The sequence below is a fragment of the Astyanax mexicanus genome, chromosome 5, assembly GCF_023375975.1.
Source record: "Astyanax mexicanus isolate ESR-SI-001 chromosome 5, AstMex3_surface, whole genome shotgun sequence".
Lineage (NCBI taxonomy): Eukaryota > Metazoa > Chordata > Actinopteri > Characiformes > Acestrorhamphidae > Astyanax > Astyanax mexicanus.
In genome coordinates, this window is record NC_064412.1 from 12,642,549 (window position 1) to 12,666,264 (window position 23,716).

The following is a 23,716-nucleotide window of genomic DNA, read 5'->3' on the forward strand; positions in this document are numbered from 1 at the left end:
ACATGTGTTCATTATATTGTTCTATATATTTCCCAAATACCGGCACAATTTTCTGACTATTAGCATTAGCATTCATACACTAACTTTAGTGTCTCACCCTGTGTGATTAAGAACTATTTAATTTACAGTTAAAGAGTTAAATAGATTTTAAGCTCATGATACTGGTTAAGTTACGTACAGTTCATAACCACTCTCATAACTACTGCTGGACAGAAACTGTGGTCAGTATGTGTGCAGGATATCTGGCATGGCTGGTGAAGAGTAACTGTTTATTACACTTTGGGTGTATTGACAAATATCTTTCAGTTATGATTACTTATCTTAGTATCTATAATTACATAATCATTGTGTGAAACCTTGTATTTTATATGCATTAACCAATACTCACCTTACATTTGATCATTTTTACTCACAGTGTATTTTACACGCATTTATATAGAAGATTAACCAATAATCACAATATATCCTTTACATATATAGTAAAACATTGTTTGATCAGGCATGTGACTAACACAGACTTTATTATGACAAATTAACCCACACGATACATAAGGCGTTTACTAACACATAGGGTCTATTGTATGGCGGTCTAACCACGCGCCACTAACACATTAACAAATAACACGAGATCTATTGTGAGGCTTGTGTAGCTCGTGCTTGAAGCATTTCAAACCATAATACTTGGTTTGCTTTCAACTTCACTCCACCAGTCTGACTCTCTCTATCAAACGAACACGCAGGGGAGTTGTACCCCGGACGAGAGGTGGGTGTTGACCCACCTTTCATTTTCTTTTCTACAACACTGGCCATACATATATTTTTTAAATGTGAGCATTTACCTGAACAAACACTACCCGCTCATTCCAAAGCACAACTTTCTATTTTAGCTTGTTTCTGTTTGTCACTGGAAAACCCACATAGACTACAATCATTGCTTTCATCTCAAAACAAAAAATGTTTTGTCTGGGAGAAACAATACTTTGAGAAGGTAGGTACTTTCCCCATCAAACTGCTGTTTTATCTTATGTTTTTTAAACTTGTGTAAATGTTTGCCTCATGTCAGGTGAAGCAAATTTCCTTTATAATATAAATATCTTAGCCTGGCCAGCAAGAATAATAAAAGTAGTGTTTCAGTACATCCAACTGGCGCATTATTATGATGAACTCCGTCAATTCTTGCCTAAACAACATTTTCCAGTACCAGCATAAGCACACAGAACTTTATTGTCATGTAGTTGTGCAATTTTAGTTAAAACAGGGAAAATTGCAATACATTTTTGATCAAGCTGTTTACTTCAGAATAAAAATAAGATTAAGAAGTTAAGATGATCAAATTGTTATTGTTAAAAAGTTATTTGTATGTACTAATGCAAATGTTGCAGTCTAAAAGGATTATATCTTGGTCTAAATTGCTGCATTAACACTATGATGCGAACAAAAATGACTCCTTAAACTTTAATGTAATGTAGTTAGTTTTATATACCTTGTTATTTTTTCATATACTTTATTTATTATTGATTTATAACTAATGCAAACCAATCAATAATGAGACTCAAAAAAGTCTTAAAACATCTTTTCCATTTTTATTGTTCTGAAAAGAAGAAAGATTAATCAAAGAGGCCAAAGCCCATGTCTTCATCCGACTCCTCAGATTCCTCTTTCTTCTCCTCCTTTTTCTCTTCCGCTAAAAGGAAAAAAAAAATAAAAAAGTTACACTCAATGATATAAAACATTAAAATAAAAATGGTTTAGGTTTGGCTCTGAGGTCTTAAACAGAAGGGTTACCTGCAGGTGCTTCCCCAGCTGCTGGAGCCCCACCACCACCAGGAGCGGCGGCAGAGACTGCCACAGCACCACCCGCTGGCACGGAGGCTAACTTAGAGAGGCCTACAGAAAGACAAAAGCATAAATCAGGGGTGTCCAAACTACGGCCCGCGGGCCATTTGCGGCCCGTTTCCTTTTTTGGAGCTGCCCGTGAAGTATTTTAGAAATAGAATGAAAGTGGGCCCGCTGTTAAGTAGGTTTTTAAAATGTGAGATTCAAAGTTTGAACGCTAGGTGTCAGAAATGGAGCAAAGAGTCTAAAAGCGGCGAGAGTGTTCAGTTGTAGCGCAGAAAAAGGGCAAGAGAGTCTAAAAGCGGAGAAAGAGCTCAATTACAGAGTCTACAAGCTGCTGTAATTAAGGAATTTAATATTAAGAGACATCATGAAATTAAATATCAATTAAAAAATTCTTAGTTTACACAACACTGTCAAAGATGGATAAAGATAGTAAGTCAAGTAAAATGGTGTGTAAATGAAAGTAATCAGGAAAATGTATTATTTAAAGTGATATATTTCATTATTTGTTTTATTACAGAGTCTGTGGCCCATGACTTCAAATATATTTCTCCTTCTATCCCCCAACAAAGAAAGTTTGGACATCCCAGGCTTAAATCATTTATTCACAGAAATTGCAGTAAGAGTTCCATTTACTTAATAAGCCTGATGAATTGATATTAATGCCAGGATCACACTACACGATTTCAGGCCAGTTTTTTAGTCACCGACAGTTTTTCGTTGCTCAAAGGGAAATTGTGGGGTTAACCCAGCCTGCACACTGTCGCGTAGGGTGAACTACTGAAAGACACTACCTGAGCTGTGTAGTGTGAACCTGGCATTAAGAGGGGAGGGGGGGAGAAGAAAGAAGAAAAAAAAAAAAAAAAAAAAAAAACATACCGGCATTCATGACTTCATTGATGTCTTTACCATTCAGTTCACTGACCACCTGTTCAGGTACACAATAATAATTTTACAAAATAGCAATGCAAACACCTAGGACAAAAATCTGCAGTCAAACAAACAGTAGCAGACTATCTGGGGTAACTGAATGTCGTATGTAAAGTATGGGCATTTTAAAATATTACCTTATTCAGGCGTTCATCGTTGGCCTCGATTCCTACACTCCCCAGGATATTCTTGATATCCTTGGCGGAGGGGCTGGTGTTTCCACCCAGCACAGCCAAAAGGTAAGCGGCCACGTAACGCATTCTGAAAGGAACATTTTAGACTATTAAAAAACAGCACATCACTGATGAATAACAATTACAAGTTTTTTGCTGCCACTCAGTGGAGGTGGACTAAAATGCATGCATTTTCTGTAATTTTCTACACTTGCCTATACATGTACATAAAAATGTGTTCACATAAAAGGAATTTTTAAACTTACTTATTATTTAGCCAATGTCATGATGCATTTCTTAATTTCGTTTGATAAGATATAGCTCCGATATCAATATGAACAGTATAAAAGCCACCGCCCTTGGTGTATATGGCATTGATATGGCAAATTTTATCACAGCATTTAAATACAAACTTACGATGCACAGTTTTGGTTATGTTTTAACTCACTGACAAACTCCTATTATCACACACACCAATCAATGTTACACTCTCTAATGAAATGTACAGTTGGGCCAGTGTTTTTTTAAGCAGTGGTATACTCTATGTATACTGTCAATACAATATAAATTATTAAAAAAAAAAAAAAAATCTTGTCCAGCTCTAACTACAAATAAGTATTGCCACATGTACATATTTCAAGGTTAAAATTATGATCTAGAGTTGCCAAATTATAATGCTCAACTATTATTAACATTTTAGCTACTTTTTGCCTTGGATTTTTGTGTCCTCTATTGCTTATGTATCTCATCACTTGTAAGTCACTTTAGATAAAACGTCTAAAAGTAATGTAATATAATATTTAGCTAACGCTAGCTAACAAAATACAGGAGAAAACCTAAGATCTGACAAAACAAGTTTGAGAGTCAAAGGAGACTATATAGTCTCCTGATATAGTTACCATGTAATTTCGCTAATAAGGACTTAGTTAAAACTGCATTTTAAATAGTGACCATTAGAAAAACATCTATTAATAGCACTTGACGGTAGTTAGTTTGTGATGTTAACCCATTAGATCCCAGACCCAATTCTGTTTTTTTTTTATTATTAAATCAGATAAAGCAGCTAATTCATGTTTGGTTCTTGTTGTGGGAACATGACAAGAAATATTTTAAGGTTGAAATCATGATGTAGGGTTACCAAGTGATAATTTCTAACTATTATTACAGTTTTAGCTACTTAATGCCTTAAATTTTTGTCTACACTATTGCTTATGTACCTCATTATTTGTAAGTCTCTTTGGACAAAAGCGTCAGCTAAATGTAATGCAATACAACGTATGTAATATTTAATGTTAGCTAACAAAATTCAGGAGAAAAAGCAGAAAAGCACCAATATCTAATATTGTTTATCATTCTACCGCATTTAAAATAAACTAGTCTGGACGATTAATATCTTATTTTACTAATATTATTCCCCACATGGTTTTAACAGTGTTTTATCTAGTTCATGCCAAGTTTTCAGGTTGCAGTCCAACAAAACGGGGCACAGCCAGGGTATGGCGGCCATGCCGCTAACTGTCAGCAAGCTAGCCTAACATAGCTAACGCTAGCTAAGCTAGTTAACTAAAATAGGCTGCCAAACATGATTACCACATTTCTTTGGCTTCTACCGAGTTACACCAGATTCTAAAGCATCAGTTTCATGTACAGATACAGCTGTTAGTGAATAGTGCAGTTTATTATACCGAAATTCCTAAAATAAACTTACTTTAAGTCTACGAAAGACACGAAACGTAGGTCACGCTGCGATTCCGGACGGGAGAGAAAGACTGACAGGATATAGCCTTATAATGGAGCAGCATTCAGCGCTCTGATTGGCTGTTCAAAATGTCTCGTCAAGAAAGTAGCCTGTGATTGGGTAGTTCTTACACATTTTTTTTCTTTTTCTTCTTCTTCTTCTTCTTATTATTATTAGTAGTAGTAGTAGTTTTTTTTTACCACATTTGGAGAGCCAATCATCAAACCCCCTGTTATGATTCCAGTTTAATTCTAAAAGATTAAGGTATGTCTTGCTGGTCAAACTTCAGCAAAAAAAATATTGCTAAGATTATGTTGGACATAATCTTAATGTCCAACACTGGCTGTCACTATCACTGCTACTTGATATAGCAATGTTAAAATTGTCCTCAGCTATAATCCATAAAGCCAAATCATGCGCTCTGTTATGTTTTGGCAAGTGTTGAACTAAGTAAAATAAAATAAAAAAATAAAAAATAAAATTTTTAATTAATTAAAAATTATAATTTAAATTAATTAAAAAATGTACTTCTCAATACCGAACAATATAAAATGTTTCAGCACATAATACAGCATATACATACAGTGGCAGTAATGCAAAGTTTACAGGAGAACATACGTTTTTGTCTTCTTCTTTTTTTTAAATACATCATTTAATTGTCCAAAATCAAAGATATAATAGCCAAGTGGGTAGGTACGTTTAACCCTATTTATTCTGGATTCATTGGCTCCCTCTAGCGGTTAGATTTAATTAGTAATCTTCTGATACTAGCCCGCAAGTCCTTAATAAATAGGGGTGAATGGAGCTAAAGACTAAAAAACAGAATTAAAAAAATTACTAACCAATTGGGCAGAATATTTCTTTAACTTTGGAATAGTAGAATAAAGTATTTTATTAAAAAGCAAAGACTGCCTACCTGTGTATTTCTCTTTTTCTACAGAAAACGATTTTTGGACAACAAAGACATTACCATTACTGCTGAGTGCTGTACTGGTTGGTGAGCTGAAGCTGGACATACAAACAGAGCACGTTTAAAGGGCTAATAGCTGGAGTTAAAAAAAAAACTTTAATATATCTCTGCAGTGCTGAAATATTTAATGTTTTTCTGTGTTAAAATTAGTACATTATTCTTTATTAAAAATGCAATACCACCATCTTACTGGTGTGCTGATAAAGTTATTTAAAATTACTTATGGTGGTGTTATTTGTGTTTAGATTGTAAACATTTCTGCATCAGTAACATTTAATACTGATTGTTGTGAATATCAATAATACAAATAATAACACAAAATATTTATTTAAAAGCCTTTATTAATTTATTAATAGACAAGCATCATTAAGCAATAGGTTCTTTAATGATTTTTTGGGATTCTGTAGGGAACAGGCCACTCAAAGACACATCTGAATGTTTAAATGCTTTCTTTGACTGATTAGATTATTCTTCTCTGGTGGTAACCTTTTTCTTGATTTTACATTAACTGAATGGAAAGTTTCATCAATATTTATTTAACTTAAAGCTGATGTCCATGTTTAGGGCCCTATCTGGTGAGAATGAGTAATTGCACCGAACATGCAGAAGAATCATTTTAAACTGGGCGGGTGTGATGTGGTCTCCTTTCAGAGCAGATGAATCCGATTCCAGGTTATGTTCCGTCAGAGAGATAGAGAGTGAGCTCAGTCAGAAGGAAATGTCTTCAGTGAATGTAAGAGAGTTTGTTAGAGTTTGTAAGTTTTGTCAGAGTAAAGGAATGATCTACTGAGCTCTAAGTTTCCTCTTCTGAAGTCTTTATTGCTTCACCAGCCGCTCGCGTTCAGTAAAACTGAGCCGGATACTCTTTTAGAGGCTGTACATGTGACGTAAGTACGAAAAGATGCGTGACGTGTCTTGAAGAACTTTCGCAAAAAGCAACCCAACCCCACAGTTTTCAGAAAGAATATATTAGGCTTAGCAGGCTTAACGGACTGCCACTTTTAAGAGCACAACAATGTTGTGATTTGTACTGTATATGGGCAGTGGTGGTGTAGGGGTCACAGGAATGCAGGGCCCACAAAACTGCCACTGTATGGCTCTTGAGCTTGCTCCTTACCCCTTAGCCATTTGCTTTCTGGCTGTCCCTGTTTCCAGCTTTTCAAAAGTGTTCTTGTAGTGTACTGACAAAGTTACTTAAATACAAAATCATATATAGAATTCATAAAACCTCTCAACTGCTTTCACACATTGTAACGTTTTATGATTTGTGCAATCATAATTTACTCGAACAAAACATAAAAAGACTTAAATAAATAAATAAGTAATCACATACATTCTCAGCATTAACAATTTATTATTACATTTAAGTTATGGTGATAACAAAAACATTTTTTTTTAGTTACTGACACAATTTAAACCAAAAACAAAAACAGACAGTACAAAAACTACACCTGTATGTCTGGTGATGTCCATTAGACAAGCCTACCCTAATACGCTTATGCAACATCCAAAAGGCCATTACAGTTCAAACAACTTCTCCTCCTTTTCTTGTGTGAACAAGAAGGACACAGAGTCCAGAACAAAATCCATGATCTTCTTCCAGTTGGTAACATACCAGAATTTATAGATACCTTCTGAAATCAAAATCACAAAAAAAACAGCAAGGAACACCAGAAACATCCGATCAAGGTGATGCATCACTTTTTCTTTGAATGTTCTCTGTTCCCAGGGCAGGGCAGCTCGGGATTCACTGTACCGACCAAAATGCAGCAGCGCCTCTTCTTCATTCTGGAACTCCTGTGCCTCTTCCATCTCCCTTTCCTCTGTGGCTTCATCATGATCTGCCATTTTAGTGAACAGCTCCTTTAGCAAGCCAGCAGCTGAAATGTTCTTGTGTTGCTCTTCCTCCACTGCTAGTCCTGACGCATTTGTCAGCAGGTTCAGCTCTTCCTCCTCTTGCTGTTCTTCCACTTGAGGTTGGAAATCTTTAGTGAGAGATCGATTTGCTTGAACAGACGCAGGAACAAGCTGATCAGTTTGACTATGTCCTCTGTATTCTGTCAGCTCATCATGGCCAGTCAATTCAAAATGAGCATCTGTGTATCTGAAAGTCTGAGATAAGATTAGGAACAGACACCTCACAAATAGGATCAGCGAGACTTAGTGACACTCAGCATTTTTAAGGCTTTTATGTAAGAAGGGAGGTGCCAGATGGTAAAAGACTGCTCTGAGAGGTGGTGATCTACTGCTGGTCCGGCATCAGTAAATGGAAAATATATGAGTAAGTGTAACAAGTGCGCAAAGTACCGTTCGCTTTTAATTTTACCCAAAAGAGTCCATGTTCAAGTATGTGCCTTAGACCTTAAGCACTCTGTCCAACGTTTTAACTCATGAATCAACTTGAGAGCTGTCATGAAATGACCCAGGCAGGGGGACGAGGAGACAGACGCAAGTGCAGGTAAGGGCGAAATAAATAATTTATTAAATAAATAACAACGGTAAACAAAAGAAACAAGTAAACAAGAAATAAACAAGAAACGGAGGTGAGATAAAACTAACAAACAAACAGTGAGGCTAATAAAGAGAAACTAAACAGAGCTAAGAACATAAACAAGGAAAAAAGAATAAACAAGAAACTAAAAACTAACAAATGAGGACCAGAATAAATACTAAGCTAACCAGGGCAGGGATAAATATATGCAAGAAAATAAACAAGAAGCTAAACTAGACAAGGAAAAACTAAACAAAGCAGGGCAAGGAAGAAAACAATGGATATAAACAGGGAACTAGAAATAAACAGAGAAAAACACGGAATAAGGAGCAAGGGAAACAAACAAGGAATTAACACGGAACTAGGGCTATAGCAACACAGAAACACGGAGAGACAGACAACAGGAGTTGGTGCAAAGACCGACGAAGGACAAGTGACAAAGGAAGGCTTTATAGCACACAAGGGAAGTGGAAACACCTGGGGCTAGGGGGCGGAGCTACAAATTGACACAGGTGGAAAAGTACTGAGACAGAACACAGGGGCACAGGTCACGTGGAACACACACAGAGACATGAGACAAGGCCAGGAGGTGACAAGAGCATCACAGGACAGTGTTAGAAAGTGTGATCATATATGACCCAATTTGACTCGTTATTTTGAATCTTAATATGCGAATCTGATCTAGGTTTATCAAAAATATTTGTGAAGAACATCCTAGGACACTATTTGTAGCTTTACTGATTACCTATATGTTTATTAAAGCATAAGGATATCCAATGACAAATTTCTTATAATAATCATAAAAAAAGATGAATACTCCATGTATACAAATACATAGTTCTGTTAATCCTGTCTCCTCAGAACAAATCTGCAACACTCATAACCAATCATAACCATAACCATGTGGCTGTTCAAATGTATCTTCACACCTGCTACTCACACAACATTTTCATATATTCAGTTTTATTTCATTTTTTGTACAGAATGGACATTATTTGATGAATTGTTTACATAGGTTTAGGAGGAGCTCTGGGAGCAGCACCCTGTAAGAGACAAAAGTAGAGGCACATAATCAAAGGATATATCACTTAAATTGCACACAAGTCATTCTGTTACTTTTAGGTGTTATCTTCAGTACACATATACACTACACATTTGTAATTTAAATTTAAATACAGAAAAAGAAAATAAACATTGTCAGATACACTTACACTAGGTCTAAATCGTGGAGGTGGTGTGCGGTCCTTGCGAGCCTCACGAGAACGGTTCCTCACCACCTTACTGTGGATAGCACAGCTCACACAATAATGAAGCTTCACATAGAGCTTGGGCAGCACATAAGCTGTGTAGAGGACACAAAATAACTTAAAATACTCTGTTAGACATTAACTAATATGCGGTTATACATAGAAAAGCAACGCATAGATTAAAAAAAGCAAATGAATGCAAATGTTCATAGAAGCTTTAACTCACAGTCAAATACACTAGCCTCTGAGATGTCCCTCACAGCTGCTGCTTCAACAATGTTCCTAATGACAAATTTCTTGATGGCCTTGTCCTTGGGCACACACCGAGCACAGTTAGTGCAGCGGATGGGCTGGACATGTCCACGGCCCTTCTTGGCACGTCCGTTGTTCCTTCTCTTCTTAGTCTGGCATTAAAAAAAAGGGGAACACAATGTATTAGCAGAGAAAAAGACAGGGCAAGAAAACATAGTACAAAAAAGAACCAAAATGAACCAATGTCCAAATGTACCAACCATTTTAATAACAACCTGTTGTTAAATGTATTAGCCAAAACTAAAAAATAGCATAATGATATCAGTACATGTTGGCCTGCCCCAATAGCTATTTTTGTTTGGATGATTTGTCTAAAAAGAGCACTGCTGAGGTCATCAAAAAATATTAATGTAAAAGGTCCAAATTCAAACCAATTTAGCTATGTTAAGTGAAACCATGTGGATAAATATTTGAAAAATAAGCTATATATAATAATATAATAATAATAATAATAATAATAATAATAATAATAATAATAATAATATTTTTACCAAACACACACACATGAGGATCACAGCCATCAAACCAAGCTAAATTGTTTGACTTTCTGCACCAGTAGTGACCTAATGTTATCTAAAAGCAGTGTGTAAGACTGGTGAAGGAAAACATGCCAAAAGTGCATGAAAACTTTGATTACAAACCAGGGTTATTCCACCAAATACTGTTTTCTTAACTCTTAAAACTTTATGAATATGAACCTGTTTTCTTTGCATTATTTGAGGTCTAAAAGCTCTGCATTTTATTTTTTATTTCAGCCATTTCTTATTTTCTACAAATAAATGCTCTAAATGACAATATTTGTATTTGTAACCTGGGAGAAATGTTGTCCGTGGTTTATAGAATAAAACAACAATGTGCATTTTACTCAAGCATGTACCTTTAAATCACAAAATTAGAGAAACTGATTTAGAAACTGAAGTGGTCTCTTAATTATTTCCAGAGCTGTAATAAAAAAAAAATTGAGACACTGATTTTTAGTTTCTTATTGGCTGTAAGCCATAATCATCATAATCAACAATTAAATAAATAAATGCTTAAAATAGATCACTCTGTGTGTGTGTGTGTGTGTGTGTGTGTGTATATATATATATATATATATATATATATATATATATATATATATATATATATATATATATATATATATATATATTGAAATAAAGTAACTTTCATATGATATTCTATTTTTTTAGATGCACTAGTAAATAAAAAAAGCATTGGCCCCATGGTGTCCTATATGTCAAGCCTAATTTAAGACTACATTTAATGTGTTTAACTCAAAAGTCATGCTTCTGATGATAAACACTAACTAGCTACACAGTAGCCATTGCCTTTGACATGTTAAAATGAGAATAATCTCAAAGTCATTACATAATTTACCAATACCTGTTTTACTGAAGAGAGAGTTTGTTAATGTAAGATGCAGATACTGAGACCCAGACTGCGGCTGGTGGAAAGGCACGGTTGTTAGCAGTGTAGTATCTTGAGCTGTGATGCCATGTAGATGCATGAAATAAGTCTTCGCTGATACTGTTCTTTGTATATAAGAAAATTTATTACAGAAAAAAGAATAATTAGTACAAAAGATAACAGCATCATTAACAAGCAAACCGGTTTTGCAGGGAGAGAGCTCTTTTCCCAAATCTGATCCGAAGCTCTCTGACTGGAATTGCTGAAGTCCAGCCTTTATGTTTGAAAAACACCTCACAGCTGGAAACACTTAACATACGCTCCTATAGCGCACATACATAGAACTTACACAAGTTAGTCTGACGCAATGCATGGGAGGGGAAAGAAGTGCTCCCCCACACTAGTCTATGCTTGAAAAACAAATGTGTTTAAGTTAGGGCTAACTCCATCTGTTCCCTGTGGTCCAGTGGTCATTCTGTGTGGAAAATATACATGATAATGGTGAATATGGTGAATATCCCATGTGTTTACAACTGTGTATGCTCAAATATACGTCAGCAGTCACTGCATGTTTTACTTTATTACAAAACCCACGAACCTGCTGTTCCTTCTGCAGTGGGTTAATCCGATGCACTACCACCGCAGCAATGATTCGTGAACGTATATTTCTCTGGATATAAACGCTAGACCAGAATACACAGGTGATGTTAGACAGCATGCTTCAGCACTCACCATGATGAACAGCAGGCAGGAAAGAGGATCGGCACAGGCGGACCGGCCTGGAGTAACGGTATTCCTCCGCTGTAAACAAAAGTCCCCTGAAAAAAGTCTGAAAAAAGCAAAGGATTAAAAAGCAAAAAAATATGAAACATTTCATTTACATTGTTTAGATCGTTGACAGATACCTAAAACGCATGTATAATCAATACATTTAAAGGCGTTTGTTTATCGCGGAAGGATATTGTTCTGTTTTGGGCAACTCAACATATTCAGGACAGTTCTGTGGTAAATAAAATGTTCTCTCTCATTAAAACAATTAATGCCAGATATACCCCATATCTGTAAAGCTTAAACATCAATGTTTTAAGTGTGTGAAAATAAGGGTTATTTAGCCTTTCTGCCAAACATACAATACATTTTTTTAAATAATTCTCACTTATGCAGCATGGAAGAATCTCTTACTGTCTTGGGTAAGTAATAAGGTTCCCTCTGTTAAAATGGGGCATAAAATTGTAAGAGAGTGTACACATATGGAGTGTCTGACTTGCATGTTATATTCATCAATAGATTTATTTAACCGAATATGGGCACCATAACTGCAATTTATAGATAATTATGATTGTACGCAGAAAAGACTGCTATGAGATTATTTTATGTATTTTTATGTATGTATTATGTATTTTTATGTATGTATTATGCATTTTTTACTTTTTTTACATATTATTTCTAGGTGTGTAACATCACAGGTTTTACACTCTTATTGGTGCTTCATCTAGCTAGATTTGCTCTGTGAATCTGCAGTAACTCTGTCCTGTTTGTGTTTCCTGTATTGTTTCCTGCTGTTACTCGCTCAGCTGAGCTAGGGCAGTTATTTTATTAGTTAGTTGATTCATTAGTTGATTAGTTAGACAAGTCCCATTTTTAGGTATTAGTGGCATTTTAGGTATGTTTAACTGCCATCTCCTGGATCAAAGTTAAATAACATGCACAGAGGAGTAGTTTCTCAGTCCAGTAAAAAATCATTTTAATGAGTATTGTAGATTTACTTAAGTCCTCAGTGACTGATTCACATGGTTCTATATGTGGACTTATAATAAATCAGGCTAATAAAACTGGTGACACTACAAATCCAGTGGGCTCAGTACAGAATATATTGATTATAAATAAAAAACAATTTCACCCTAGGTGGACATCAAAGTAATATTTATTGTCAGTCAGACTACACAACATGTCAAATGGGTTCTATCATTACAGCTCACACTAATCTCAAATGGGGCCCATGATTGACATCCATATGTGGAACCCACATAAAACAAGCACTACCAATACAGCCCCTACCACATGGTCATTTTCTTTATGGAGCCATATTAATAAAGCTTGTTTTGTCTGGCCCCAAAGTTTGGTAGAAAAGTAATGAACTGTAAAGTTGTGAGCTTGTGGTCCATAATTAGCTATTATATAACGACTATATAACTTTGCCTTCATACATTTATGAATACATTTCATATATTCTACATAATTTATTTGTATTTCTCATCTGAACATGTTCAAACCTTCACCGTTGGTGGTAGTCTGTTTCTATGCTAATGTAAACCCTCTTCTTGAGAAGTGTAGGTAGCGAGGACGTGAGTACACACGCAAACTCAAGGACACACACGAGTTCGTTCTTAATACTTTCTTTATAGTCCCTTTTTCTCTTGTCTCAGCACACTCTCCACACCACAGCCTCTCGCTCTCGTCTCCCCCTCTCTCTCGCTCCTCCCCTTTTCTCTCTCACAAGTTCTACCAATTACCCCAGTCAGAAACCCTGCTTTTTTTTCTTACACTAATATTTTAACAGGGGCACCCTTCTGTTATTTCCAGTAGTTTAACTAAACAAGATGTAGTTATAATTAAACCATTTTATTTTAAAGAAAACTAAACATTATACTCATTAATGTGGGGTGCTAAACTGAATTTATTAAAATTATTAATAATAATAATAATAATAATAATAATAATAATAATAAACTCCATTTTAAATTATTATTATTATTATTATTGTTATTATTATTATTATTACTTTAATATTGTAATATTACGTCTTTATTCAAGCTACACCAGCAAACTCAAAATACATCATATACTGTTGCTGGAGCTCTTCATCCAGTCTTTTTACTCCCCAGCCTTCCTGGATTTTAATGTAATGGGAGTTACAGTGCAGGGGGTTGTTTATCTTATCAAGATTCTGATTACATTTATTATGCAGTGAAATAAAAGAGAGACGTTCTGTGTTTCTGGTTCATTTCATTAAGCAATGTTAAGATTGTTTCTTATAATAGGTTTCAGTAGAAAGAAAACCCATATTAAGCCTTTTTAATGTGGTGGATGTCTTTTTTATATATAAGTGAACTTGTTTGTTGCTAGTTTGTTTGTTGATGTAAGTTTAAAATGGAAATAAATATATATAAACATGAAAAGTATACATGTTTAGTCGTTACCTTGATGCAAGTAATATTTTACACTTTATGAACTACATCTTTTAGTGTTGATGCAAAAACAACCCTTAAACAACCTTTATTCAACATTAGGCCTAATAGGCATTGATTAGTAATTTTGAAATTTTGACACTAAATCTATGTTCATTTAGGTTCATTAAGGTTTTTAATGGTCAGAGCTCTGAATTTACTCTCACAATGCTTTTAGGTGAAATGTGCTTCCCACAAAAACATATACATATTTAATTTTATAAAGTTTAATACAAATCATACGTATAAAACCATAACCTTGAATCAACATAAATCAATGTGCACAAATAAATAAATTCTGACGTCGGACATCAACTTTAGGGGAAAAAGTAACGTTAATTCAATTACCTTTTGCAATTTGTGATGTAGTCAGTGATGTAGATACGAACATGTATACGCCAAATATACTTAAATTTTTTTAATTAAACTTGGAGATTAAATTTAAACATTCTGTTAAAACATAAAGAATTCAGAGATAAAACACTAAGTTCACACAAAATAATCAATGACAGTATAAATTAAACATTCTCACTAAACAGATTCTGGCCAGAAACAAAGGATAATAATTCCATTTCTACCTTTTTGCAGACACGAATAAATTAAAATATTGATATTATAATGAGAAAAATCTATCAACTGAACAACTGGCTTGGCAAAAACTAAATTTTAGTGATATCAGGACAAATACTAGATGCAATAAAGGTTTGTTTATAACTGAATTAAAAGTTTATTTATTTTACAGTATTGACTTAATAACAATATAGTTTGTTAATAATAACATGAATGTTAATGTATAGTGTCTTTTCTGCACCACTAACATTAATATTTAGGTAGTTAGATTAGTGTTTCTTTTTAACTTTAAGCATTTGTAACTGTGTGCCATTGATTTGAGTGCTTTTAAACCTTTTGTAAGTAATTATTATGAAAGTAATATGTACAATATGTAGCTATGTAGTCAGGAGAGTGCACATGCTGGATAGAACTGGACCAGGTAAAAGACACAATTCCACAACAGCGGATCAATTATTACAGCTTAACAGCCAACAAATAAATTGCTTCTGTCAGACACACACACAAAAAAACACTGTATGTCCAATTTTTTGTCATTCTTCACTTTTTGACACATTAGGTTATGCCAGTTGTCCCCTACATTTGGTCAGAATTTCATGATAACATGACTAATAGAAATATATATATATGTTCAAAAATATTTTAATTAATCTATTCAAAGATGGAGTTTTTTTTTTTTGCGTGTGTGTGATGCTAACTCTTATCCCACTGACTGCCAGAGGCAAATTTCATTTCTGACTCAGACTGTTAGAACAGGCCTATTACCCCACTGTCACTTTAATATTCATTATTTGCCATTTCACATTGTGGTTTGTGGTTAGGCAATGATGGACACTGTACTGGAAAAGTTTGACAACAGTACAGAATTCAAGGTTCTACTGGAACACCTAAGCCTGAGGAGGCAGAAGGCAGTTTAAGTCAAGTCAAGGGGCTTTTGGGAGAATCGGCAGAAAATGAACCTTCTCAAGCAGGACATGGATGGAAACAGGGACAAAATCCTACACCAGTTGAACCCACTGCTTCTGCTGTCCCACCCATCACCACAATCCAGTTTCACTTCAGAGGCACAAACACAAGTGCCACACGGTCACAGAAGCAGTGCATGTGGTGCAACACTAGAGAACATACATACACCTAGAAACAAATCCAACAGCAATAAAGTCGCAAAGACAAAGCTGATGTGTATCATACATTAAACAGATACAAAAGACAAATGTTGGTGCAAATAATTATAGTCACATTACAAGGAAAAACATGTACATACAAGTATGAACATATATTATGAAATATTATGACTACCTGCTTTTGGCATTATATTCTCTTGATTACCTTAAACAAATGGAAATTATATTTTTTGTTTGTCTATACCAAAATAACTAAAGCTCATGAATGTAAACATACTGTACATTTATTCGCCCTTATTTTCCTGTCACAGCAAGTAAAGAAGATAAACCACAAATAAACAAAACGGCAATTATTTCACATTTTTTCATTTTTTTATTTAAATATTTTTCCCCTTTTGTGTCCTTCTCATTTCTTCTTGCTCTTCTTGTCCTTGTTCTTCTTCTTACCATGGGGTTGTGTGTTGGCCTTGTTGTAGAGGTAGAGACCAACCAGTCCCAGTAAAGTGGGCACTAGTGCCAGGCACACAAGTGGAAAGACATCATTCACCATCTTTTGCCAGGGAGTCTGCTGCACAAGGGAGACTACTTCCACCTCAAACTCCAGAGCAGAGTCACCTACAGAGAGAAAGACTTGTCACACTGATGCTGTAGAGATGTTACTCAGATCTCAGTTATATCAAAAGATTAACAAGTCTGTTTGCTGCATTTCTAAATGTTTATAACATATTGCAATATACGTAACAACCATTCTACTGTGAGCTTACAGTATATAGTTGATCACCATAGTAATCTTTCACACATAGAGATCCATTAAATTTTATTATATCATCTTTTTTTATTATATTACTTATCTTACACATGGCAGTGATAACACACACACACATACACACACACACACTCGCATTAGTAAATGAGGCAGTGAGAAGACACATTCAATGTTGTGGGCAGCCTAGCAACTAGGACTTACAAAAAGTCCTGGGGATGGAAAGAGCTGCTGTCCCAAATCTATATTTATCTATTTTAACAATTGCTCTTTGGGTGTAAACTGGACCGTGAGATTACAATTTTATTCCACCTAATGTACCACATGTGATGTGAATGACAATAAAGTCTCCTTAAATCCTTGTATACTTGAACACACTGTCCAACTAGCATGAATGATATCCATTCACAAATTTAAATGGGCTATAAAGCAACCGGTTGGTTTACCAGTACTGGAGAGAGACTAGCAATTTTGCAGTGTTTTTCTCTATATGGCAGTACAGTAGGCAAGACTGTTCTGAACTATGTATACTCTAATGTAAGTATGTATAATGCTGCATTTTAATGCTTTTCTAACTTTAGAATTTCTAATACAATCATTTAACTACACATTGAGGATTTGACTGGATCTTTTGGAGCAGGGACAACCTTCAAGTGTTCGCTGCAGTGGCCGTTGAGAAATGGAAAATGAACTGCAATGCCAAATCAAACAAGTTAACATTTGGTTGTTCAGTGTAGATATCTGGAAACAAATACAATGCGTGCAGCTACTGATTCTCTGCACACCCCTGCTAATGAATGACTTTTATTAGGGTTACTAAAAATGGATGAGGTATCAGAATATTGGTACAACATGTGTAGACATGCCATCTGTTTATTCCCAAAAATCTACCAGGTATTGAATCTGTACGTAAACCACTAAGGATCTCAACTGTAAACTGATGAGATCTGTTAGGCAGTTGTAAGATCAACACAAATAATTTTAATCATAAATATAATGTAATGTAATGTAATGTTCATATTTTAATTACGCTTCTGTGCTGTTATTACTATGAATATTTTTCAGAGTGTTGTTATTGTACCTGGAATTGTTGGAGGGTATCCTCTCTTTCCATATGCTAGATGTGCAGGAATTGTGGCCTTGATTTTTTGTCTGAAGAGATACAAAGGACAGACTTAATATTAACACAAAAACTTAGTTATACATTTATAATATTTATAAATCATCTTGGACTAAATTTCCCAAACACTTTAGCCAAGCATATACCTATATAGTGGTAGGTGCTTTACGTGTCCCTTCAATACTGTGATTTTTGTTTTAATGACAAATGGACATTAAAAAAAACAGTTTTTTTTGTTACATTACAGCAGAAAGTTACAGAAAGACCCATTTGCTTTTATAAAGGTACTATTTCAGAGATTTTAGAGATTTTTATTTTGATGAAGGCAATATTATGCAATTTTAATGTAATTACAGGTTCTGAAAGCTTCAGGAACTGTGTTCTTCAAAACAGTGGTTAAGAACACTAGTCCTAGAGGTCTAGATCCTGCACAGATTTGAACTTAAACTCAGCCAGAGTTTACCAGGTTTAGTAGGTGTTTTCAGTGGGGAAATCAGTTAACTGTGCTGTAATTCCACACTCCTAGTTTGAATAAATCAGAATCCTTTAAAGCAACAACATGACCTTATGGTATGCAAAATCTATGTCACTCACCCTTCACATACACCCAGCAGGGCTTGCTCTAGACCTGTTGGATAAATAAGACATGGTTAAAAACCTAAAAATGAACCTGAGAACCTGGCAATAAATAGCCATTGTCCATTTTTGAACAACAACCATTTCAACATCAAAAACACTTGCAGTCAATATTACTGTCAGAAGAAATTAAGTCATACCTGAGATCACATTCCTTTTCCCCAGCTCTACAACCAGAGGCTCCCGAGACAAAGAGGAGTCTATCACCTTCCCATCCAGCAACCGACCCTAAACACCACAGGGTTAATTCACTTTTAGGTTGAGATTTGCTTTGCAAATGAGACTAGCACTAGACAAAATATACCCTTTATGATAGAGATCATCAGCACAGTAAAGGGTCAGTATGGATGACCTGAGTTCTCTTTCCAGCCAAGAAGGGGCACACATAAAAATTTGATTAAACAAGCAGAGTCACATGTGCTATTGTTTGGGGAGAATTAAATCCTCAACTGGCCCTTGGATACAAGACTGGAGAACCCTGTTCTACTGTACTACATACTATTACATTTTCTAAAGGATTGCAATAGGGTCTTGTTATCGTAGTATCACTGCAGAGTTGTAAACCACCATTACCATACTATACGCGTTTAAGAGAAGGCAAAATAAAGTAGAGTACAGATTAACTAAAGAGACAAAGGATTTTTTTATTTTTGTACCATAACTACCATATAACTCAAACTTGGATGATTTAGACACACAATATCTGGGAACTCTATATGCTTAAAATATTATCCAAAGTGATCCAAATGTATTGTCCAATGACCCTTTAAAGTATGGTTAATGTGTAGCAATATAGGTTATTAAGTTTGTTTAACATATAATTAGTGCAGTAATTTCTACTTCACAATTGTAACTAACCAAAAAAGAACAATTGTAAAAAAAAAACACAATAATGTTTCACTAAAGAATGAGGCAAAGAAGTAGCCAGGAACCTGAAAGGCAATGAAAGAAGTATGATATAAATTAAATTAACACTAATACTGCCTTTACGTCCTTCTTGGAGGTTCCTACTCATAGTCTTGGAGCTGGTAAGCATGACATGATTTTGGATTAAGTGGTTTTTGAAATCTCTAGTATGTTTAGTGTATTTTTTTGTATTTTTTAGTGACATTTTATATTACACTGCCTGGCCAAAAAAAGTCCCCACCTAAGTAAATGATGTGGGGTTGATGCTGCAGTTGGTCTGCAGGTCTAGGTTCAGCAACAGTATTTGCTGAAAGAATGAGGTCAGCTGACTACCTGAATATAATGAATATAGACCAGGTTATTCCGTTAATGCATTTTTCCTTCCCTGATGGCACAGCCATATTCCAATATGACAGTGGCAGGATTGGAATTGTGAAAGAAGGGTTCAGGGAGCATGAGATCATCATTTTCACACATGGATTGAGAGTTCACCACAAAGTCCAGACTTTAACCTCATTGAGAATCTTTGGGATGTGCTGGATGGAGAAGGCGTTGTGCAGCGGTCAGATTCTACCATCATCAATGCTGCTAGATCTTGTTGAAAAAATTATGCAAAACTAGACTGACATAAATCTTGTGACATTGCAGAAGCTTATTGGAACAATGCCACAGCCAATGTGTGCCACAATCACAGCTAAAGGTGGTCCAAACAAATATTAGAAAGAGTGACCTTTTTTTTTTTTGGTGGCGACTTTTTATTTGGCCGGCAGAGTAAATACACAACCAGACTTTGTTTTTTATAGCGCGTGCACTGTGTTTAAATCAGGATTGCTCTCTCTCTCTCAAACACATATACACATACTAATTTAAAGTTGCCAGTCATGGGTGAAAATGTTAACGAGTAAAGAAGAGAGGTCAGGAGGGGCAAGAGCAGAAGTCAGTTCTTTTTTTTTTTTTTTTTTTTGCTAATTATGTTAATTATTATGTTATTAAATGTTCTTGACTGGGAAATAAAACTGTTATAAAATAATTAATAAAACACCAATGTTACAATATTATTGATGAGTTTACGATAAATACCAATACTAATAATAAATTCCTTATAAACAAATTACAAAATAAAAAGTTGTACATTCATAGATGTTTTGAAATTTGCTTTAAACATGTGACTACAGCTCTGGAAAAAAAGAGACCACTTCTGGTTCTGAATCAGTTTCTCTGATTTTGCTATTTATATGTACATATTTGAGTAAAACTGACATTGTTGTTTTTATTATATGAACTACGGACAACATTTCTCCCAAATTCCAAATAAAAATATTGTCATTTAGAGTAATTATTTGCAGAAAATGAGAAATGGCTGAAATGATGCAGAGTGATAAGAAAACAAGTTCATATTCATGAAGTTTTAAGAGTTCAGAAATCAATAGTGGAATAACCCTGGATTTTAATCACAGTTTTCATGCATCTTGGCATGTTCTCCTCCACCAGTCTTACACACTGCTTTTAGATAACTTTATGCCACTCCTGGTGCAAAAACGTCTAGCAGTTCAACTTGGTTTGATGGCTTGTGATCATCCATCTTCCTCTTGATTATATTCTAAAGGTTTTCAATTTTCAATTCAAGTCAAAGAAACTCGTAATTTTAAGTCTCTTTTTTAAAGCTGTATTTGGGGCTAGTTTAATTTTCTCTTGGACCTGGCAAGCCTGCATACTATCTACCTACAGTGTTTGGACCTCTGCCCTGCTGGACTAGAATGCTGACGTGTTGCTCCTCCTCCTCTTTTAGCAATGTAAAGCAGAAAGTCTGACCACTCCTCAATGCTGCTTTTTTTCTTCTCCTTTTTCTTTTGAAGCACATTTTTTATCTGAGGTCACGTCACCCTGCTGATGACACAGCCGCTTTATTTACCTGCGCTCAATCGGTTTATCTCCACGCTCCCAAATCACACGTCACCATTCCCACGCCGCCAGTGTGGCTCCGGCTGTACTACAGCCTCCTCCTCCTCTCTCATTCATACGGTCCTACAGCAGCTTACCTCCCCGGTGTTCCGTCGAGTTGTGCTACACGTCGATATGTGCTACTTAGAGGCTGTACGCATGCGCAAAATGTTTTACTGTTTTCATGTGTTTTTTCCTAGAGGTGGGTAAATTAGGTTCAGAAAAAAAAAATCCACCCCAGGGTTTTGTACCAACTACAAAGCCGCTGCAAACCCTGGGTTGGATTTTTACTTTTGGGCCTGGGTTACCCACCTCTAGTTTTTCTTGATAATTAACTTTTTCCCGGGTGCATTGTACAATATGGACTCACAATCATCGTTGCCTTGAGTGTTACAACCGTGTAAGACCCAAGATACCAAGATGTATGAAAACTGTAATTCAAAACCAGGATTATTCTATCAAATATTGATTTCTGAACTCTATGAATATAAAAACTTTATGAATATGAAATTGTTTTCTTTGCATTATTTAAGGTCTGAAAGCTCAGCATCTTGATTGTAATTTCATCCATTTCTCATTTTCTGCAAATGAATGCTCTAAATTACTATGTTTAATTGGAATTTGGGGGAAATGTTATCCTTTGCAGGAAATGTTGACCATTTTACAGGAACACATACCTATAAACAGCAAAATCAGAGAAACCGATTCGGAAAGGGGTCTCTTTTTTTCCAGAGCTGTATATAAATGTTTGTAATCCCCTACATTGCCTGAACTTTATCCTGATACAGCGATTTGAGCTATTCAAATATCATACCGACAGTATGCAGCATGTTCTAATAATTTGTATTTTTACAATTAAACATATACACTAGGGTAGCACGGTTTGACAGGGTAGCAGAACTTGACACAACACCGCTGCTAACGCTACACTATCACTGCACACAGCGGGCTGGAGTGGAGCAGATAGATTTTAGCCTCTGGATTCGAGATTAGCTTTGTCTTTAAGTCGATTTAAGCGATACCTTACGATTGCATGAAGTCTGACTTATCCTGGGGCTTAAGTCTAATACAATAATTGTAAAAGTACTGGGCGGTGCCTGGTGTTACAACAGTGTACACCAATGTTTTGTCAAGAAAAAGACATAAATGCAAACAAGTAGACATATATAATATATGCAATCTTACCGTATAATGGATATGAAGCGTGTCTCCCATCACTGAGGTTACTGTGCATGTTTCTGGCTTTAACTATGAATTAAAATATATGAATAAAAAGACAGTGTTTTAACGAAAGTTACTATTATTTTGGTTAAATTACGTCATAAAGGGCTGGATATTATATGTGTAGATGAGAATATAAGAAAAAAAAGAATATTATACCAAAAAATAAAGCACTCACTAAAAGCTGAAGTTGTCTTGTTATGGAATTCTTCATTCCACCTTCTGCAGTAGCACCGCCATTTAAGGTGGAAAGCAAAAATCCAAAAACAGAACAACTTCAGCCTCAGCGAGAAACTATCCTAACCAAGTCAATGAAGAAATAAAGAAAACCAACTCACCACTGTTTCCACCACCAACTCCTCCACATTCACCTCCGCTTCTTCGTCCTCAGCTGCAGCTAAACTAAACGCAACGAGCGCCACTATAAGAACCCCCCTCCAAAACTTCATGATGTCTACTAAAATAACTCAGATAAAGCAGAAGAAAGAAAACTAGTAAACTAACTTCCGTAAAAAAATCCTCCTACAGAAATCAGAAAGCAGCGTGAAGGATAGCAGCTCGCTAAGCCAGACTGCACAGACGAGCGGCTAAACGCCCAACTTATATACAGCACGGCGCGGCGCCAGTTAAGGCTGATGTGTTACTGTAGCTCAATAGCTCGGTGATAACGGACGGGGCAGCCGAGCCGAGGCTCTGTCCCGACACCTGGATCCCCGGAGTCTCCGCCTCAAACATTCCGCCTGCATCCCACAAGTCTCCGCAGGGCCGCCGTATCACCACCAGCGCACCTCTAGCTTCAGTCACTAGATGGCGGTGGCAGTACACAACTAGGATAAATACTTACATAAAGTTTTTATAACAGTTTTTATTATTACTTAGATACCGTTTTTACGTTTTTTTTAATTAACCCGGAGAGTGTAAAATTTAACACTAAGAGTGCTGATTTAACACTGGAGATTTTACTGCGTACTATGCCTTACATAGTTTTTTTATTACTTACATACAGTTTATATTATCCCTTATACATAGTTTTTATTACTTACATACAGTTTTTATTATTACCTACATACAATTTGTATTGTTACTTACACATTTTTT

General features: G+C 35.5%; 3 protein-coding genes across 3 annotated transcripts; all 3 read right to left on the reverse strand.

Annotated features, from left to right (window-relative positions):
• Positions 1-1,563: 1,563 nt before the first annotated feature.
• Positions 1,564-4,756, reverse strand: rplp2 (ribosomal protein, large P2). Its single transcript, XM_007253337.3, has 5 exons — positions 4,651-4,756; positions 2,907-3,030; positions 2,719-2,767; positions 1,786-1,887; positions 1,564-1,684 (listed from the first exon to the last, which is right to left on the reverse strand). Exons 2-5 carry the CDS (start codon positions 3,027-3,029, stop codon positions 1,608-1,610), a joined length of 351 nt encoding a protein of 116 aa, XP_007253399.2. The 5' UTR covers position 3,030; positions 4,651-4,756; the 3' UTR covers positions 1,564-1,607.
• A 2,228-nt stretch (positions 4,757-6,984) lies between these two features.
• Positions 6,985-11,947, reverse strand: rps26l (ribosomal protein S26, like). Its single transcript, XM_007253336.3, has 4 exons — positions 11,843-11,947; positions 9,615-9,792; positions 9,353-9,483; positions 6,985-9,184 (listed from the first exon to the last, which is right to left on the reverse strand). The coding sequence occupies exons 1-4, from the start codon at positions 11,843-11,845 to the stop codon at positions 9,149-9,151; spliced, it is 348 nt and encodes a 115-aa protein (XP_007253398.1). The 5' UTR covers positions 11,846-11,947; the 3' UTR covers positions 6,985-9,148.
• A 4,434-nt stretch (positions 11,948-16,381) lies between these two features.
• On the reverse strand, positions 16,382-23,364 carry fkbp11 (FKBP prolyl isomerase 11). Its single transcript, XM_007253335.4, has 6 exons — positions 22,957-23,364; positions 22,583-22,645; positions 18,691-18,778; positions 18,509-18,542; positions 17,876-17,946; positions 16,382-16,646 (listed from the first exon to the last, which is right to left on the reverse strand). The coding sequence occupies exons 1-6, from the start codon at positions 23,065-23,067 to the stop codon at positions 16,438-16,440; spliced, it is 576 nt and encodes a 191-aa protein (XP_007253397.2). The 5' UTR covers positions 23,068-23,364; the 3' UTR covers positions 16,382-16,437.
• Positions 23,365-23,716: the final 352 nt, after the last annotated feature.

Excerpts from the sequence above, each read along its gene's own strand:
- rplp2 (XM_007253337.3), bottom strand. The coding sequence starts at position 3,029 with ATGCGTTACGTGGCCGCTTACCTTTTGGCTGTGCTGGGTGGAAACACC. Across the intron at positions 2,768-2,906 it reads ACGATGAACGCCTGAATAAG|GTGGTCAGTGAACTGAATGG; the intron begins GTAATATTTTAA and ends GTACCTGAACAG. Across the intron at positions 1,685-1,785 it reads AGCTGGGGAAGCACCTGCAG|CGGAAGAGAAAAAGGAGGAG; the intron begins GTAACCCTTCTG and ends TTTTCCTTTTAG.
- rps26l (XM_007253336.3), bottom strand. Across the intron at positions 9,484-9,614 it reads AGAGGCTAGTGTATTTGACT|CTTATGTGCTGCCCAAGCTC; the intron begins GTGAGTTAAAGC and ends TCCTCTACACAG. Across the intron at positions 9,185-9,352 it reads CTCCACGATTTAGACCTAGT|GGTGCTGCTCCCAGAGCTCC; the intron begins GTAAGTGTATCT and ends TGTCTCTTACAG.
- fkbp11 (XM_007253335.4), bottom strand. The coding sequence starts at position 23,067 with ATGAAGTTTTGGAGGGGGGTTCTTATAGTGGCGCTCGTTGCGTTTAGT. Across the intron at positions 18,779-22,582 it reads CGCTTCATATCCATTATACG|GGTCGGTTGCTGGATGGGAA; the intron begins GTAAGATTGCAT and ends TGTGGTGTTTAG. Across the intron at positions 18,543-18,690 it reads GAAAAGGAATGTGATCTCAG|GTCTAGAGCAAGCCCTGCTG; the intron begins GTATGACTTAAT and ends TTTATCCAACAG.